Source organism: Mirounga leonina, unplaced genomic scaffold (genome assembly GCF_011800145.1).
Source record: "Mirounga leonina isolate KUSES-001 unplaced genomic scaffold, KU_Mleo_1.0 Mir_115, whole genome shotgun sequence".
In the NCBI taxonomy this organism is placed as follows: Eukaryota; Metazoa; Chordata; class Mammalia; order Carnivora; family Phocidae; genus Mirounga; species Mirounga leonina.
Genome location: NW_023270268.1, coordinates 83403237 through 83422763, shown reverse-complemented (window position 1 = coordinate 83422763; position 19527 = coordinate 83403237). Strand labels below are relative to the sequence as shown.

General features: G+C 48.4%; 1 protein-coding gene across 5 annotated transcripts in view; it reads left to right on the top strand.

The window, feature by feature from the left end:
* Positions 1 to 5227, top strand: part of TMEM44 (transmembrane protein 44) — a 33507-nt gene extending 28280 nt beyond the window's left edge. For 4 of the 5 annotated variants that reach the window (XM_034999855.1, XM_034999853.1, XM_034999854.1 and 1 more), the window contains 2 exons: positions 1531 to 1563; positions 4261 to 5227. In XM_034999855.1, the coding sequence (XP_034855746.1) occupies positions 1531 to 1563; positions 4261 to 4410 (183 nt within the window). In that variant the 3' untranslated portion in view covers positions 4411 to 5227. The remainder of the gene's footprint in view (positions 1 to 1530; positions 1564 to 4260) is intronic. The other variant, XM_034999851.1, reaches the window with a different exon arrangement.
* Positions 5228 to 19527: the final 14300 nt, after the last annotated feature.

Sequence of the window (19527 nt, the reverse complement as noted above, 5' to 3'; positions counted from 1 at the left end):
GAATTATCACTAATTTTGTTGGGTCTAATAATGCACTGTTCTTAGTTGGTTTTTTTTTTTAATGCCCTTATTTATGAGAGGCGTGCTGAAATATTTACAGATGAGATTATTTATTTTAAAATATTTAAACAAATAAAAAAATTGAGGGAGCTAGATCAAATAAAACAGGGGGGCGCCTGGGTGGCTCAGTTGGTTGGGCAGCTGCCTTCAGCTCAGGTCATGATCCTGGAGTCCCGAGATCGAGTCCCGCATCGGGCTCCCTGCTCGGCAAGGAGTCTGCTTCTCCCTCTGACCCTCCCCCCCTCATGCTCTCTCTCATTCTCTCTCTCAATAAATAAAATCTTAAAAAATAAATAAATAAATAAAACAGGGTGTGTCCATGGGTGTTCATTAGATGTTCTTTTATTGGTGTATGGTTGAAAATCTACAATTAAAAAGTTGTTTAAAATGGAAATTTAAGGGGCGCCTGGCTGGCTCAGTCAATAGAGCACACAACTCTTGATCTCCGAGTTGTGAGTTGGAGCCCCGCATTGGGCATAGAGATTACTTTTTTAAAAAGCGTAGGACCTTTAATTTAAAAAATAATAATTTTAAAAATAATTTAAATTAAAAAAAATTTTTTTAAGATTTTATTTGTCAGAGAGAGAGAGAGCACAAGCGGGGGGAGCGGCAGGCAGAGGGAGAAGCAGGTTCCCCCGCTGAGCAGGGAGCCCGATGCGGGGCTCGATCCCAGGACCCTGGGATCATGACCTGAGCTGAAGACAGACACTTAACGACTGAGCCACCCAGTCACCCCTAAAAAGTTTTTTTTAATGTAAATTTAAAAGAATTGAACAGTAGAGGCTTTGTTCTAATGTGACAACACCAAATCCTGTGGACTGTGTGGATCAGCAGTTATTCAATTCGACAGACCCTGACAGATCAGTGTACCAGACATCTGTAGATTCACAGCTCTATGTCAGAAACACACATCTCCCAGGCACTGCGTGAGCTGCCAAACAAACAAGAGCAGACCATCATGCACCCTTCAAGAACCTGAATCCGACATATTTGAGCCTTAGGGTGGAACCACCCATGCAGTAAAGGCTAATTAAAAATGAATCTTGTCTGGTAGCAAATACCCTGTATTTTCAAGGGGATTTTATTTGCATCTCTCCTAGTTTTATGGGTTTGAGTTGACTCATCTCAGCCATGTGGTTAATAAATGGAAGATTTATTATTATGCCTGATAATAATAATAATAATTTCTGATAATAGTAATTTTAAAATCTTGCATAGATTGTAATTTTTCCAAGGACCTGCAGCCTTTCCTAATTATCACAATTATCCTATTGATCATTTAGCTAAATTGTAGCCACCAGTGGCTGCTGCCTTTCTGCTTGCCGAAGTCAGCTTCTCCTCTGCCCCCAGATCACTGAAGGGCCCTGCCGCCTCGCTCACTGGGCTGGCGCTAAGCTCTGCTCCGCTCTGCTCTGTGATGCCGGCAAAATCTAGCCAACACTTGTTTCCATCTCTCTTTTTATTCTGCAGCAGAAGTATTGGGAAGCCCTAAACTCGGAGCAGGTATGGACAATCATACTCTCTCTATTCCAGAAGGGACGTCCCTGTGGCTTGATTCCATTTGCTGTTTTTGTGAGCCCTCCTTGGATGGCCGGGCCCATGCTACATTCCTTTCGGTAAAAAAAAAAAAAGAATGAAAATGAGAGGGGAGTCTGAGGCTCGGGATTTTCCACCCTCTCTCAGTTCAGAGTTCTTTCTGCTCTGCCCAACCATCTGGTAGGGACTCAGAAGATGTGTAACCCAAGGAGAAGCATGGTTTGGAGCAAAAGCCCAGGGACAAGCCAAGTAGCTGCAGGTTGGCGGTGGTGATGGTGCTGGGGGTAGCTGTATCCCCCCCACACTGTCATTCTGGGACCCTGGGCCACTGGCCTGCAGGGGAGAGCTGAGCTTGCTTTATGCCAACCACCTGTGCCTGTCATCTCCCAGGATTCTTTCTGGTAAGAGCGGAGATCATCTTTTGCTCAGATTTACTTTATGCCTGGATTCCAGCAATGTTTTTGTTGCTTAAGATGAGGTTTCAAAACGCAGTATTCTGGGGATTCAGAAGGAAGAGATTTAAAATGTTTTCATAAGCTTAACCCACTTCAAAGAGCGCACTCGATCGAAGATGCCGGCTGTTTGGCAGCAGCTGAGTTGGTCAGGAGTAGCAAGAACAACTCTTAAGAAGCGCTTTCGGGAGCTGGAGCAGTGATTCTGAAATATCGCGGCGGCTAGAAATCACCCTAGGCGCTTGTTAAAACGTCAAACCTTAGGTTCCCAAACCAGAGAGGGTCGAGGGTGGGTGCTCGGCATCCGTCTTTTTTTTTTTCCAGAGATTTTATTTATTTATTTGAGACAGAGAATGAGAGACAGAGAACATGAGAGGGAGGAGGGTCAGAGGGAGAAGCAGACTCCCTGCCGAGCAGGGAGCCCGATGCGGGACTCGATCCCGGGACTCCAGGATCATGACCTGAGCCGAAGGCAGTCGCTTAACCAACTGAGCCACCCAGGCGCCCGGCATCCGTCTTTTTTAATGAGCACCTTGGGCGCTTCGGGTGAGGTTGATCCACAGCCCACTCTGAGAGCTGTGATCTGGAACATGGGCCTCAGCCTGAAATCAGCATTCATCGAAAAGTATACTGTCCATCCTCAAAAAATGGAACCGGCCCCTACTTCCACTACTGGGCAGCTGGGCCATGGAGGCTGAAGGGCCGGGGAGTTCTTTGACTGGGGCTTTGCTTGTTATCCCCGCCAAGTCTGCAACCACATGTAGATAAGTTAGCATTGGAAGGGGCTGCCACAGCCCCCAAAAGGTGCGGGGGGCCAAGCTGCACCAACCGGATCAGCTTAGTCCCTGGCCTGCAGGGTTACTGGGGAGGGGGTGGCATTTTTAACATGACGCTCTTTTTAGTCACCAAGTAGTACAACTCCGTTATCGGTAAATCACTAATTGAATTGGGCTCTTCCTTTCTATTCAAAACAAAGCCACATTTTGTATTTTATAACTGGCATGGTGTGGGCATTTCTCTCAGTGGCTCAGGGAGCCCTGCAGACCTTATCTGGAACCCCTAAGACTGGACTGTTGGATTGAGCTTAAGTTTGAGCCGCCAGCGGCGTGTTTTTGTTGGAGTTCATACCACGACTGCCTGTCTCCTTGCCTGGATAGGTCATCTGGCCCAGGTGGACACGTCTTTTCCTGTTATTTCCTGGGTCTCTTGATACTGTTAAATGTCACCTTGTCATCCGAGTTATCAGTCATAGAAACTCAGAATTTAAAGAGGTCATATTTAGTTGCTGATCCAACACCCTAGCTTACCCCTGGAGAAACTGAGGGCCAAAGAAGAGAAAGCAAGTTAGTGGCAGAAGGAGGACTTGAGTCCAACCCCCACTTGCCTCCGTGGCTGGACTCACCAAGAAGTCCCTGCTCTTGGCCATGTGCAAAGTTCTCTCTCTCACTGGTCATATGAGAACAATAGGAGGGCTTCGCAAATGGTGTCATCAATGCGTATGTGACTGCTTCTCTTTTTTCAACCTTTTACACCTAACCTTTCCCATACTTGTATGAGTCAGAATAATAAAATATTCACCGCAGTGACCACCATTCTCAATTAAGTTTTAACTGTTTGTTTTGGACAAGTCTGCTGTGCCTCGAGTTTAGAGGAAATGGCATGGTGGGGAGGAGGGGCAGGCCGGTGCCCTGCTCTTAAGGAGCTCAGTGTCTACCTGAAAGGACAAGGCGGTGCCCATGTTCAGCTGTAAATGAACGATATGGGCAGAACAAAGAAAGAAGGGTGTGAGAGCTCAATGAGTGAAAGCAGTCAGAGTAGGCTTCCTGGAAGAGGAGGTACTTACCTGGGCCATAAAGAATGGGTTGAATTTGCCTGGTCTATTCCAGGAATGACTTAGGCATGGAGGTGGGCATTCTCGGGATAAAATGACTCGTTCTCACTAGAGTAAAGATGGAAAAGGGGGGTGGGAAGTGGGGCTGGCCCGTTCCAGGTCGTTGTCCATTAACTCCTTGCTCTAAAGTTAAACGTGTCTCATGAGGTCCTAGAAATGCAGGCCTGATTAACCTGCCCTTACTGTTTCTCTTGGTCTGTGCCTGGGTCATGAGAACCAGGACTGGAAGCTGTTGTTAGCGGCGGGGAGGGGAGGGGTGGCTTTGTAAGAGATGGGAAGTGTCTGTTCCATCCAGGTACCATTTGTGTCTTTTCTCCACAGTGGGACCCTGAAGACATAAACCTTGAAGGGAACAAAGACAACATGGAGATGCTCAGATCCCAGGTGCATAGGAGCTCCATGGGCCCAGTGGCCCTGACGTCTGATGAGGAACACCTCAGAGCCCCCAGTCGAGCATTTGTCAGGCACTGAGCAGGGATCATCCTGCAGTGACATGCATGGCAGGAATCTCAGCTGCCGCAGGGGCGGCGCATGAAAGTGAGGAACCAGGTGCTGTCACTGAGCTTGGCTGCTCTGCATCGTGGCTCAGAACGGAGTGAAGACTCTGGGTCCCGTGGACAGACCTGGACATGCGCAGAGTTTATTCTGATCAGAAGTTCCCAGAGCACTCTTGCTTTGAAGTAGAAACCTTCATCTAAAGGGCATTGGGCCCTCTCTTCCTTTTCCCTTCAGATTCAACCATACCCTGAATATCTGCTAGGTGCCAGGAAGGAGTTCATCTAACAAGTAGCTCATGTGTTTGGATCTCCGTAGAGCCCCATTCTGCAAGACCTGGATAAGCCCAGGAGATGAGAGGGGTGGGCCCATATGCGGGAGATACAGGACACGGTCACCAGTACTCATGGGACCTGGCTCCTGCCCTCCCAATCAGCCACTTGAGTTTTCTGCTAGAAGTTGGAGGTGGGACTGCTTGGTCAACCAGAAATTTGTGAGATCACAGGTGTTGAAAGGGCAAGAAAAGTTAATTGCTCTAGGTATCAGGACTTGCTCCAACCCGCCAGGGTATGTGCTGGGCAGGATTTGCAGGTGACGGGGACGGTCTGCTTCAGGAGCTAACATGAAAGCAGGCAGAGGGTAAGAGGCACCGTGGGAGGTGTTAAGTTCAAGCACAGCCATCTCATTTTAGGATTATTTTGATACTGTGATCACGGGAGAGGGGAAGGGTGGAGGGAATGGGGCCGAGGTGGGAGGAACACTGGAGTGAATAAATCATGATTGAGTTGAAGCATCTCACTGTGGAGCACAGAGATGTCTGAATCCCAGCACAGCCACAAAAGCCAGCCCTGAGGGCAACTGAGAGACATGAGGACACACAGCTCTGCTCCTGGCTGGCCGCTTGGAGCCTGTGTGACTCAGTTGCAATTGCCCAGTTTCTCCAAAGGGGTAGTGCAAATCCCAGCAGCATGAAGAAGGGGGAGCCTCAGGGAAGCAGGTGGGTTCCACAGATCTCTGTGGAGATCTTAATCTTTTGAGTGCCTCTGAGCTAGAAGTGAACTTAAAGCCACCCTATTTATCCCCTTTATCCAATTGCTTTGATCCCTGGGTGTCTTGTAATGGAGTTTGCTAAAGTCAGTTTTGCTTTTTTTTTTTTAAAGATTTTATTTATTTATTTGACAGAGAGAGACACACAGTGGGAGAGGGAGAAGCAGGCTTCCCGTGGAGCAGGGAGTCTGATGCCGGGCTCGATCCCAGGACCCTGGGACCATGACCTGAGCCGAAGGCAGACGCTTAATGACTGAGCCACCCAGGTGCCCCAAGCCAGTTTTGCTTTGTGATCTTAACCACGGAAGCTGTTCTTAGAGAAAAGATGAAGAGTTGAGTGGGGGATGGGGTAGAGAGCACATTCCAGATGAAATCATACAGAGGATTGGACACAGGGAAGGATGGAATCCAGTCCAGGAAGGAGGACTCCGATGTGGCCGGGATGGATGGTGCAGGCTGGGCTAGACGGTAAAGAGGCTGGCAAGGCATCAGACCGTGGAGGCAAGGGAGTGGGCACTTAATACTTGGCAGCCATGACCGATACCAGAGTAGGAAGGTGACTGACATGACTGGTAGGCCACGGCTTTTCAGGAAGCAGAAATGTAGTCATGGGCGCAGTATAAATATGGAGAACGTATTTAATTGGAGTGATAACGGCAGGGCAGGAGGGCTCATCTTTAGAAAGGCAAGAAGGCACTGGGATAGGATACCATCTCTGGAGTTTACCTTTTGCATATCCTCCCTCTCTCAAGGGGAGGCTGGCCCATGCTCCCGAGGGCACCAGAAATTGGCTGGGTCCTGATGGAAATGGCCATTGACCCAAGAACATCAAACAGTCTCACTGATTTGAGCAGCACAAACTACCTGAGTCCCAGAGGTTGTCTGACTCCCTAGCTCCCATCGTCCCAGCCTTCCTTCACAAACCAGTTCCCCATGTTGTGGTCCAGTCTTGTCTCAAAGCTGAATCCCAGTCTCTTCAGCCAGAGTGAACTATTAAACTGAAAATTCTGGAAGCCAACTTTGGCCTCCTTGTTCAATAAGAATCTGCCTGTTATGCAAAGCTCTGGAACCCTGGAGCCTTTGTAAAGAGGTGCCAATCAAAATGCCTTTCTCCTAGTCGGAGAGTCCCTGTCCTGGGCCTCCATTGCAGCTTCATCCCTGTCAGACCAGGAGGATAACGGGAGCTATTAGCCCTGAAGACTCACAGTGAAGGGGGTTACCTTAAGGGGAGAGGCTGGGAAACAAACTGTAACCATCTCCTGCCTGCTCATCTGGATGTGAGTGACGGCATACTAGGGCCTCAGTTGTGCTGCCTATTATCTGCATGGCTTGGAGCATGTTACCTAACCTTTGTGAACCGAGGTAAACAGAATCCCTATCTACAGAGCTTGTTGTGAAGACTAAGTAAATCAACAGCCATGAACTGCGTAACACACAACGCCTGACTCTCAAAGTAGACCTTGAAAGGGATTTAGTTTCCTTTCTCTCTATACTTCCTGGGCGCTTATGTGCTGAAAGTCTGTTAGTAACCAAAAATATCAGACCCACAAATAGAACGGTCTTCAGAGGTTTGAATCCCCTCGACAATCCTTATAAATGATTAGCCCCCACTTAAGCTCTTCCAAAAAAAAAAAAGATTTCACTCTTTTATATTCCAAAGTCTGTATCCTTTAGGGAGAGTTCTGATCACTAAGACTTTCTTAAAATCCTGTCTAGATCCAGAAGAACCACGATCTCCGTAACTCCTGCCAGCACTTCAGTATGCTGAAGAGATCTGTGAGCAGCACCTGATGCCACACTCAACATCATGTTTGTTACCATGGGGTATGAGCTCCTACAGAGTAAGAAGAGGTACTCAGCCAAGGCGCATGGCTGGGCTCTAGCTCCCAGATCTGATTCAGTGTGATCCTCGTCAAGTCATTTTGCTTTCTGGGTCACAGTTTCCTCATCTGTAAAATGAAAGTTAGGCCAGATTTCTTTCTTCCCTTTTATGAATGTGCCGGTGAATTTGTTTTCCAGAGAAGACGGACATCTTTATAAACTCTATTAAGACATTTCAGATTTACTTTGAAAATAGGATTCAATATATCATATATACTTCTGTTTGGATTTTGCTATCCAATTAAGATAAAATTTGTCTTTGTAACAAGAAGGGATCATAGCATTTGACCTTTAAAAATTTTGCAGATTCCTTCCAGTACTGAAAAACCAAAAACTATACACCACCTTCTTTCCAAACTTGGGCATTTTGGTGAATTCATTTAGTTTATTAAGAGGCTCTATTATTGGCAGTTTATTTTGGTCAAGTCTCATTCTTGCTTAACCATCTCTTATATTGAAGGATACATGAAAAATATTTTCCACAGTGCGAGAAAAAGGATCTGTATCGACTGAGGAAAAGGATAGAGATGTCCTAGGAGTGTCTCAAGACTGACTTCAGAATACTTTCAAGATTGTCTCCACTTCTTTTTCTGTGCCTACTTGATCATTCTCCGCATTTTCCAACTATGCGGGCATTGCTCTACTCTCTCCGACTTTACATTGCTTTTTTTCCCCCAACGTTCAGGTCGATGCTTTGGCAGAGCAGGCTCTGCCCTGAAACAAGCCAAGATACAGCGCAATGCTGACAAAGATCTCTTCAAGTTTACACTCCTATCTGGTATTGATCCAAAGGTCACCATCAGGTGAGAGGGGCGTTCTTAAACAAGAAAGAAGTTCAAGAAATGGTGCTAAGTCGAATGATTTGGAGAACATCTGCTTTGCTTTTTCCTTACCAAACTCATAAAGCTAAACAAGGCACCAGGCATCCTGGGCTGCTGCTTCTGGGTTGGACACCTCAACAGCGCGTTAACTTTTAAGTGCCTTCAGATTCACTCCAAACTAATCTGTTGCTTGGAGCACGCGTCATACTCTCCCGATTCCACCGGAAATTTTCACCAGCCGCCGGCACTGGCGGCAGAGGGCCCTGCTCCTCTCTCCCGGGGTCCTCAGGGTCTGCAGCTGCGATTGCAGCAGGGCTCAGTCCCTGTGGGGGTCAGGGGCGCTTGCCCCCCTTCAAGCCCTGCTGGCCCGATCAGAACTGAATCCGGCCGACCTCTCTCCCGAGAAGCTGCCGAGCCCCGCAGTCCCGCGGTCCGCTCAAACCGCCGCCCGGACACTTCCGGGAAGAGCGGCGCCGCGCGGCTCAGCGCGTGCGCACTCCACAGCCACCGCCTCCCGCGAGTCCCGCCGCGCGCGCGTTCCCGCCTCGCCGCGGGCGCGCGGGGGTCAGGAGAGCGGCCGAGCCTGGGCTGCTGGTGTGCCGCGGGGGTCGTGCTGAGTGATGTTCCCTTGCCTGACGTAGTTAGACCACTTGACCTCCTCTGTGGTGTACTGTAAATCACTCTCGTCTTTGCTTTTAAATACACATTTTTAAAAAATAAAGATAGTGAGGGTAATGGTTTGTTTTTTGGGTTTTTTAGGAATCAGGTTGTAGCAAAACGTTTATGAAGAAAAACAGCAGTGCCCTGCTCCTCCCCTCCGCCCTCAACAGCCCTGCTTCTCAAGCAACCATCCTTTTTTTCTCTCTCTTCTTTTTCCTTCTCTCCTCTCTCTCTCTCTTTCTCTCCCTCCCCCCTTCCTTCCTCTTTCTACCAGTTTTAACTTGCTTGTTCTAGTAGTTTTCTCACTAGGTTTGATTTCAAACATGCTTTTTGGCTCTCAAGTTCTAAGAGTATACTTTTTTCTCTTAGCTGGACTATCTCCAGCTTCCCTGAAGTACGGGCTAGTGAGGCAGAACAGCTCCACCTGTGTGTTGAGAACTATGTATTAAGAACCGTCTTCACGGGGCGCCTGGGTGGCTCAGTCGTTAAGCGTCTGTCTTTGGCTCAGGTCATGATCCCAGGGTTCTGCGATCGAGCCCTGCATTGGGCTCTCTGCTCTGGGGAAGCCTGCTTCTCCCTTTCCCTCTGCCTGCCTCTCTGCCTGCCTCTCTGCCTGCTTGTACTCTCTCTCTCTCTGTCAAATAAATAAATAAAATCTTAAAAAAAAAAAAAAAAGAACTGTCTTCACATCCTGCGGGTTGCTGTGGGATCTTCCAGTGCCAGAGCCCCGTTGGTTACATGGTGATTCCTAAACTAGCTTGCAGCTTCTGAATCCAGCCTGGTCCAATTCACATATTCCTTCAAGGCAGCCTGGCAAGTTCCACTCCTCTACTCTGGACTTGACCTTACCCTTCATCCTGTTAACCTTTTTTTTTTTTTTTTAAGATTTTTTTAATTTATTGGTTTGACAAAGAGCACAAGCACAAGCAGGGGGAGCGGCAGGCAGAGTGAGAGGGAGAAGCAGGTTCCCCACTGGGCAGGGAGCCGAGGTGGGACTTGATCCCAGGGCCCTGGGATCATGACCTGAGCTGAAGGCAGACGCTTAACCGAGTGAGCCACCCAGGCGCCCCTGTTAACCTTTCTTCCGGCGGGTGTCTTAGTACTTGGAGCATCTCCAGTGCAAGTTTGAGGGATTTTGGACACCCACAACTGGACAAAGGGCCCTCATCCACTGCAGCCTTTACCAGAGATAGCCTGGCCATAAAAGAGCTATTCCATAGGCCTTTCCCTCTGACTAGTAATTGCACTTTGTGAATATGTCTATCCCAAAGCTCTGATTTGTGTGATACCTGTTCAAATATAGGCTCTTGGGCTCGACCCCTCGGTGATTTCCTAGATCTGGGCAAGGCCTAGCAATCTTTACCAAGCTCCTCAAGTGATTGATTCTGTTACAGATGACCCAGGACCACCCTTTGAGAAACACTGCCCTAAGGAAATTGCTTTAAAACTGATCTATCTGGGCTCCTGGGTGGCTCAGTGGGTTAAGTGACTGCCTTCAGCTCGGGTCATGATCCCAGAGTCCTGGGATCGAGTCTCACATGAGGCTCCCAGCTCAGCGGGGAGCCTGCTTCTCCCTCTGACCCTCTCCCCTCTCATGCTGTTTCTCTCTCTCTCTCAAATAAATAAATAAAATCTTTAAAAAAAAAAAAGACAATCAGAGCCTTAAAAAAAAAAAACAACTGATCTATCTGCATGAGGTGTTCTCATAAAACTTTTTAGAACAGGAAAAAAAAAAATGTGGTTAAGTCCCCATACCCCACTGTTGGGAAAGATTAGACATTATACTTTAAGGAAGCAATGATATTTTACCATTAAATCTAAAAGATTTTTTAAAAAAAAAACCTAAAAGATTATAGAACCATAGCTGGAGTATTAGACCTGAATTACCTTGAAATCATCTAGTTCAGTGGCTTGCTCATTCTCACAACATGAATTCCCAGTTCTAACATGGTTTAAAAAAATCTACAAAAGACAATTTCAAGTAACAAAAGTAGAACACCAGAGAGTGTGCCACTATTAGCGATTATTTCATTTTATTTTTTTAGCCATTATTTTAAGAACATTGTTTACTAATAGGATCAGAAGAGCCTTATCAGTCATTCTGTCTTTCCGTTATAAAGGGATTATGTGGATTCAAGTAGTAGCTACTTGACTGTGGAAGCTGTTAAATACATCCCCCCAACTAAAAAATATCTCCCCCTAAATTCCCTTTCCTTTGAAGTTTGCAGCATAAACACCTTTGTTTCAAGAGAAACCCCATGGCTCAAGCAGATGATGCAGTTCCAGTTCATTGCCAAGTACATCCTCCAAGACCAGATAAAGGTAATGGGAGACCAGATAACGACTCCCAAACGGGGAAAATAAGCAGGAGAGAGCCCCTGGGAGAATATGACAGCCACGTTGTTATTTAAAAGCAGGACAGGAAAATTAAAAGGACAGAACGTTTTTAGAGTTCTTAATATAAATAAGAAAAGAGGCATATGGAAAAAAAAAAAAGTAGGGATGCCTGGGTGGCTCAGCCTGTTAAGCCTCTGCCTTTGGCTCAGGTCATGATCCCGGGGTCCTGGGATTGAGTCCCTGCATCGGGCTCCTTGCTCAGCAGGGAGCCTGCTTCTGCTTCTGTCTGCCGCTCCCCTTGCTTGTGCTCTCTCTGTCTGATAAATGAATAAAATCTTTAAAAAATGTATAAGTAACCTTGTCATGGGTATGTTTATGAATTTTATACTTTTAATGCTTTCTACACTTTTTCAGTTAGTATATATCTATTATATAATTAGACAAAGTAAAGAAAGTTATAAATATCTGCTCCCCCAAATAAATTCTGCATAAACATTAGAAAAGGAGGAAATTCATACGTAACTGCACTGTGTATTGTGCATGCGTTTTTATCTTGCTCTCTGTGTGTATGTAGAAATTCTATTTCCTTTTTACTTTTCAGTATTTTATGCCTTTTCTATAGTATGTTTGGTTTTTTTTTTTATTTAGGTAAAAACAAAGTGATCCACCATAATAATAATTGTTAGGCAAGGACTTCAATAGTTGCTAAAAGCACCGGGTTGAAGGTTATTGGGAATATTCACAGGGTCTCAAATATCACCCCCCAAATTACTTTGTTAATTACAAACGGAAATGGGTTTCTTTACAATAGTGAAATCTGGAGGATATCGCCTTGACAGAATAATCACATTCACATCACCAGAATGAGACAAATTGACATCACGTCCCTCCTGATGTAATATCCTGAGCAGGATACAACACCACCTATAAAATATTCTTGCCAAATATTGTGATTGGAATCTACTTTTGAGGAAACAATTGGACAAATCCCAATTGTGGGGCATGCTACAAAACAACTAGCTTGGATTTTTTGAAATGTCAGCGTCATGAAAGACAAAAAAATAAACACTAGAGAACTGTTCTGGTATGAAGGAATCTAAAGGGAGGGATAGGCTGCGATGTGGCATTATTGGGATAATTGAAATTTCAATGTGTACGGGATATTAACTAACATTGTTTCATTTTTTGAGAGGGATAATACCGTTCTGGTTGTATAGGAGAATGCCCTAGTCTTAGGATATACATGCCAAACTCTTTAGGAGAGAAGCATCATGATTCAGCAACTTTTCAATGGCTTGAGGGGGCTGAGGAGTATTTATTTTTAAGGTGTACATGTATATGGAAAGAAAGAGCTAAAGTAAATGAGACAAAATGAACAACGAGTGAATAGAGGTGAACAGTATGTATGTTCGTTGTATGATTTTTTCAACTTTTCTGTAGGTTTGAAGTCTTCCCGCATCAAAAGTTGGGCGGGTGTTGGGGAGGACACAGGAGTAAAGCCTCTCACAGTCACCCCCACCAAGAGACGGCTGTCCGGCTGTCCGGCTGTCCGCCTGTCCAGCTGTCCGGCCCACTTGCCAGTGGAGGATCCTGAAGCCTCAAGGCTTTTCGAAGCAACCAACCAGATTACTAGGGACTGCTTTTCAAGCAGCTTCCCGGTGTGGCTAGAGTCAGAGCCGGCCAACTGTGGGATGATGTCAGGACACAAAGGATGGACAGATTCCAGTTTGTCTGGTCCTGAGAAAAAAATAGGTCCTGTATCTTCGACAGCCCTGATAAGGCGCCTCCAGGGATATGAGTAATGGTCAGCCCCAGGGGATGAACCGGGGCTAAGAAAGCTGGACAATGGAAAGCCCTGAGCACCATGACGAGGAAATTCTTCCCCTGAATTGCCTTTTCCTATTGAGATAAGATAGTACACAATAAAGGGCCAGGCTCAGAAGTGCTGCCACGGCTCCCAGCGGGAGCAGCCTGCTCGAGGTCCTGAGCGCCCGGCGCTGGCGGCGCCTGGGAGGTCGCCAAGAGGGCTCGCCCTGGCCTGCCACGGGGCAAAGTCATTGACCTTGGACGCAGAAGGCCTGCGGGCACGTCCTGGTCCCACCACTCCCCAGCTGTGAGACTGATTCCCGATTTTCTTGTCCCTAAGAAAGTTCACTCCTCTCCCACCTGCCTCATGGGTGGGCTGCCAACACTGAAAACCAACCGTGAATGGCCTTTTCAGCCCCTCCGGGCCAGTGAAGTATCCGTTATCATCATGACTTTGTAGGCGTGAAGCAATTTGTTTTGTAGCTCTCCCCCCTTTCCGGGTCCAACTCACCTGGATGTCTTTTAAGCCTTGACTGCATTTTTATTGTGAGATTGTATGAGTAAAGCACCTTTAAACTGCTGAGGAGGCCGAATTGAGATACTTTGAGATGCTCCCTCTCTCCTGAGCAAACCAAGAATGGCAGAAGATGTCACCCCTTTGATACACCTTCACCAGAAAATAGATCCCCACAGACAAGTGTTGTGCCAAGTGAGGAGCAAGAGAGCCTCGGAGCTGACACTGGGTCGGGGTGCTGCCCGGGAGGGCAAGCGGGGCCTCCTCTCAGTCCGAGATGTGGGCTTTGGCTTCTCAGGTGCGGTAGGGCAGAACTGGGAGAGCGGAAGGGGAACAGTGCCTCGGACTGGTCTTCAGGGGGGAGAGGACTGAGCTGAGTGAGGAGGTGTAAGCGCCGAGCTCCCGGACACCGGAGTGACTCCAGCCCAGCTCCACCACCCCGCTCTCGAAGAGGCTTTGGGCAAGAAAGATCAGGTGATAAGCCAGGGTTCTTCCAAACTTCAGAATCTGAGCTACTTTTGTCTAGCAATGAATTTGCATTAACTTGTCCTCTGCTCACTAGCCATGCGACCTTGGACATGTTTCTTAGCTCTTCTCAGCTGTAAAGTGACATTATTAACATTTACCCTACTTACCGCATAGAGTTGTTATAAGCATCCACAGACGTAGGATGAGATTCCTGGTGAAATCATAAATGTACTCCCCTCTGTCTGTGTACTCTGTTCCCAGTTCTGGGGTGACCAGGTAAGTGCCTGGAGTGGCTGTCCCATGGGTCAGAGCAAAGGTCACATGTGCTCAAGGGATCAGCACTATATCAGATTTCACTAGCTGTCGTTCCTACATGGTGACCCCTATGGCTCTTTTAGTCTTCCCTATCTCCTGTCTTTACTCTGCCCTTCTTCCTTCCCTTGTGTTCCCTCAGCTAGCACTTTCTGAGAGGTTCTATGTCCCAGATAACCTGCTGGGCTGGGGGGAGTGCTCGAATTCCATGCACTGGAGACTGGGTGTCCTGCCTGGTGCTGGAGAACCTAGAGCCGGGACAGGATGAGGTGAGCAGGGGTCTCAGGGAGGTTTGTGCTGTGGGCTCACAGGGTGGCAGTCCTTTGGCCGGGGCAAGGCTGGAAGAGTGGAGGCCAGACAGGGGAAGTGTTCACCAAGAATCAGACATTTGAGCCTGTGTTTGAAGGACACATAATGATTTTCCACACAGAGAAGACAAGGGGTAAACATGAACAAGCGTGTGGATGCATCTCGAGCACCATGGACTTTGCTTCCCTGCTCCCCAGGCCTTCACCAGCTCCTTCCTCTGGTCTGCTTCTACAGGCAGCTTCTTTCTAAGCAAGACGATCTGAAAGCTGGCAACAGGTCTTGGAATCACTGGTGGCTGTTCCTGGGGGCTGTAAAATATTACTATGAAATCAAGGCAGGAATTCTCAACCCTGGCCACGCACCAGAATCACCTGGGGTTTGGTTTTGGTTTTTTTAATTCAGGTTTCCTGGCCCCACCTTTCATATCTTCTGATTCAGGCCCCCTGGGATTGGTACGGTCCGCTCTCACAAATCTGAGGTGGAAATACTGTCACACCCACTTTGTTTTTCCAGTCTCTCCCTGAAGACTGCACACGTTTTCTTGCGGGAAGCCCAGCAAACCTTAGGAAAGATTTCCACCTCGCTTGGGGTTGCTGAGAACCCCGAAGCCTTCGCTGGTCCAAAAAGTGAAGGGGCTGTGATGGGGTCAGGGGGCACTAGTCCGGCCTCCATTCCCGGAGGGGAGAGGATGGGCGATGAACTGTCCACTACTTATCTTCCCTATGCCTCACTTTCCTCATCTGTGAAATGGGAATAAAAACAGTTCTTCCCTCATAAGCTAGGCTAAAGGAGCTCAGAGAACGTAAGAAGCACACGGTGAGTGCTCAGTGATGATCGCTGCCCTGCAGTTAGGGCAGTGGGCTCTGGAGCCAGATTCTCTGGTTGGCAGCCTGGCAGCTACTCTCCGTAGAACCACCGTGCCTCAGTTTCTTTCTCTGTACAATAGGGGTGGTCGTGACTCCCTCCCGGAACTGTTACTGGATATTATTAAATGAATGAATAAGCGCAAGCCTCTGAGATCAACGCGGGGCAAACACCACCAAAGAAACGTTAGCAGTTACCGTGACTTCTGCCGTGACCTCTCACAGCCTCGTGGTGTCACTGTTGGACACCGATCCTCTCACTTCTCAGCCGGTGCTCGCCCCCCCCCCCCCCGACTCCCAGCAGCCTTTCAGGTCCAACTGTGGCCCTTCTAGGGGGGACAGCTGCCTCCCCCTCTGCTGCCCGTGGCTGAGGGTACCCTGACTTGGTCTCCCAGTGTAGCAGTTCACCACATAGCCTCCTCCCAGGAGACCGGCTGGCTGCGCAGAGCCGAGTCAGACCCGGATCCAGCCCCTCCAGCTGGCGAAACCAGATTCCCCATTCTCCCACCCTCTTCCCCGCGGGGACCCACCCTGCACCCATAGCTTTCCTGTGACCCACCTGGACTCTAACGGTCTGAGCCTATCCCCTTCCCCAATGAGGCTACTCTTTTTTTCTTGTTTTGTTTTTTTTTTTTTTTTTTAAAGATTTATTTAGGGGCACCTGGGTGGCTCAGTTGGCTGGGCGTCTACCTTCAGCTCAGGTCATGATCCCAGGGTCCTAGGATCGAGCCCCGCATCGGGCTCCCTGCTAAGCAGGGAGCCTGTTCTCCCTCTGCCTGAGGCTCCCCCCTGCTTGTGCTCTCTCTCCCTCTCTCTCCAACAAGTAAATAAAATAAAATCTTTAAAAAATATATAAAGATTTATTTATTTATTAGAGAGAGAGCACGAGCAGGAGGGGCAGAGGGAGAGAATCTTAAGCAGACTCCGTGCTGAGCGTGGAGCCCAACGTGGGGCTTGATCTCATCGCCCTGAGATCACGACCTGAGCTGAAATCAAGAGTCTGTTGCTTAACTGACTGTGCCACCCAGGTGCCTCGAGGCTACTCTTTCAAAGGAAGTTACCCGGGGGAGTCCTGGGGTCCCCACACCCCATTTTGTTCAGAAGGCTGTCTGTTCTCTGTGGCACCAAGCGATTCACCCTCATTAGGGAGATTCCCCAAGAGATCACCAGGTGTCCAACAGGTACCTTTCTGCTGGAGATACTGCCAGGGAGCCTAAGACACTCTTTTGCTTCTTAAAGAGGCAAAAATCTCTGCTTCGAAATCATGTCATGTTTAAAAAAGAAAAAAAGAAATCACATCATGTGTAATTTTTAAAAACCCCACGATTCTAATATGTGATTCTAATATGCAGCCAAGGTAGAGAATCACTGAAATAGGAAGACCGACACCTGATGGTTATTAAAACTCATCTGTGCTCATGGCGGTGTGCTTATTCCCTGGAGGCTGCCATTCCTCAGAACACTTTGATCCTAAAATATTGGAGCTAAATCCGTCCTTGGAGATCAGCCGACTCACTGATCGCCAAACTCAGTGCACAGCAGAATCATCTGGGGGTGGGGGTTCTGCTTACCATACACATTCTCACGTCCTGCTGCCTCAGTGGGTCTGGGAGTGGCAGAGTATTGAGATGCCACTCACACCCGTGAGGAGGGTGTGGACAAAGTGGGTGGAAGGCTGCCTACTCAGTCGTGCCTGAGCAGGAAGTTGTGCGAGGCCCAGGTGGCATCCCAGGGAGAATCCGGCAGTGAGGATGTGGGCATCAGAAGCTGGAAACAAGAGTGGGATTCTCAAAGTTCAATTTTAAATCGCTTGCCAAATAATATATCCCCTATCTGGCTTTTGGAGCGTATTCTCAGATGGAAGAAATATGTATGTCCAAAGCAGGAACCCCAGTATCAGAACCCTCCATGGGAGCGGAGGTGAGCCCCTGGGAACGCAAGCTGGGAGGACAATTGCTGCCAACCGTCAGCGAGGAAAGCCTCAGGCTCCGATGACCTCATGGCTCTTTTCTGTGGCCGGTGACCGGACACTCCCTTCCCGTCTGCCCACCTCCACCCACAGGCATATCAAACAGATGACCACATGAGCGCAGGGGAAAAGTGTTCCCCATCGATAACACACATCGTCACGCGCTACTGCCTCATCTCCTGAAAGTCCCGTGATGTCAGGCTGAGCAAGCCCGAGTGAGGTCCGCGGGAACCCTCTCTCCCTGGACACACAGGAATTGTTTGGAAAGTCGTGCAAGGGCAAATGCCTGGTCAGGCCTTGAACTCTCTGTGTGAAACCTTTATAGCTCCGACAGCTCAAGTCACATTTGCTCCTTGCCTTGCTGGGCATGGTTTTGTTTTTCTGAGCAGGGTTCGTTGTGAGAGGTAAAAGAATATACCTCGGAAGGGGTCTCCCCCACCCCACCTCTCTGCCTTCAGGCAGTGACCCTAAGTGACCTTCCAAAGAACTCAGGTAGTGAGAAGGAACTCAAGCTGTGGGACCAGAGCCTCCTGGGTATCATCATTCCCAACATAATGCCAGAGGATCACCAAAATCAGTCTTTTCCCCACGTGATCAGGCTCTCAAGCCTCTGACCGCTCCCCAACCTTCCCGGGCTCCTGTTTGGCTAAATATCTGGGAGCTGAGACAATGCCTCACTGAAGCGGTGGTGGGCAAGTGCTGGAAAGTCACGTGATTGTCCACAGCGAACCAATTTTTCAAAGACCATTTTCCTCTCACTCATCACCTCCCCCACACCCCACGATAAGATAGGGTCCCCAGAGCACAATAATCCTTTCCTGAGATACAATGTAGAGGCCCCTGAGAAAAGAAACAAAAGTGAGGCTAATTTTGGCTTTTCTGGGACTAAAGAAAAGGAGGCAGGCAGGCCCCATCCAGCTCAAGGAAGCCGGGGTGGGCCTGGTTTCATTGCTCCAGGGTATCTGCTCAGATCACCAGGGGATTTGGAGAACAATGCAAGGGGGGGGTGGGGACGATGGGAACAGAGTCTTGGCCTGGGCCACGGAGCCGGAAGTCTGGTCCAGGCTCCGAAGAGGTCTCTAAAATGACAATCCATGACTTCAGACTTGAGTTTTTTTAACTGCAAACTCCTCACCATGGCTCCCCAACTAAATTATTAATGAATTAAGATTCAGGGATTCCTTACAGACCAGCAGCAGTCCTCTTGCTCTTCGGGGCTCTGCAACTCCCCTGAAGTTGTAGGCGACTGTTGGTATGCATCAGCACTTTTTTCAGGGGTGAGGGTCCTTGACTTTCCTCTGATTCTCAAAGGGATCTACCATCCAAAACAGATGTGCACCTCTAGGAGGGGTGTGACGGCCAGGCAGAGCTCCTGTCCTTTACGGCAAATGCTGGTCAGATTTCAGTGGCGTTAGAACTGGCTGGGTATCAGGTTAAAACACAGACTCTGATTCAGTAGGTCTGGGCGGGGCTCACAGTGTGCATTTCTGACCATCTCTACGTGACTCAGAGTCTGCTGGCCCCCGGACCACATGACTGAGTAGCAAGGCCTGAGGGCCAGCACTGAGTCTCTCCCTCCAAGCCCGGATCATGGCCACAGCCTCCTAACTGATCTCTTGTCCACCCTCCCGATGGCCACCAGAGTGACACAGTTCTAATCTCATTCTTCCTCCTTCTGTTCCCCCCACCCGAGCTTCTATGTTAAATAATGGCCCCCGAGAACCCATAAACAAAACGTTCCATGATTTATCTTCATCCTATCTTTGTTCGGAGCAATTCATTCAATTCGCGCTGGATTACAGAAGAGCAAGGACTGGGGGGAGTCAGACCAGTCTGAATGCACATGTGCAATGGGAATAAAAATACCTTCCTCGTGGAGTAACCGTGAGGAGCAAATGAGGTAGTGTAGGCAGAGCATTTAGCCCAGCACTTACACAGCAAATGCTCGCTAAGCAGGAGCCCTTGTGGCTTCATCATACGTGCCCTAGAGTTTCCATTTGACACGTGATTCCCTGCTTGGATTGTTCTCCCAGTTCCCCTTGTCTGCCTGCATCAAATGCCACCTCCTCCTCCAATCCTTTCTGATCCCCCAGGTACCATCCTGTC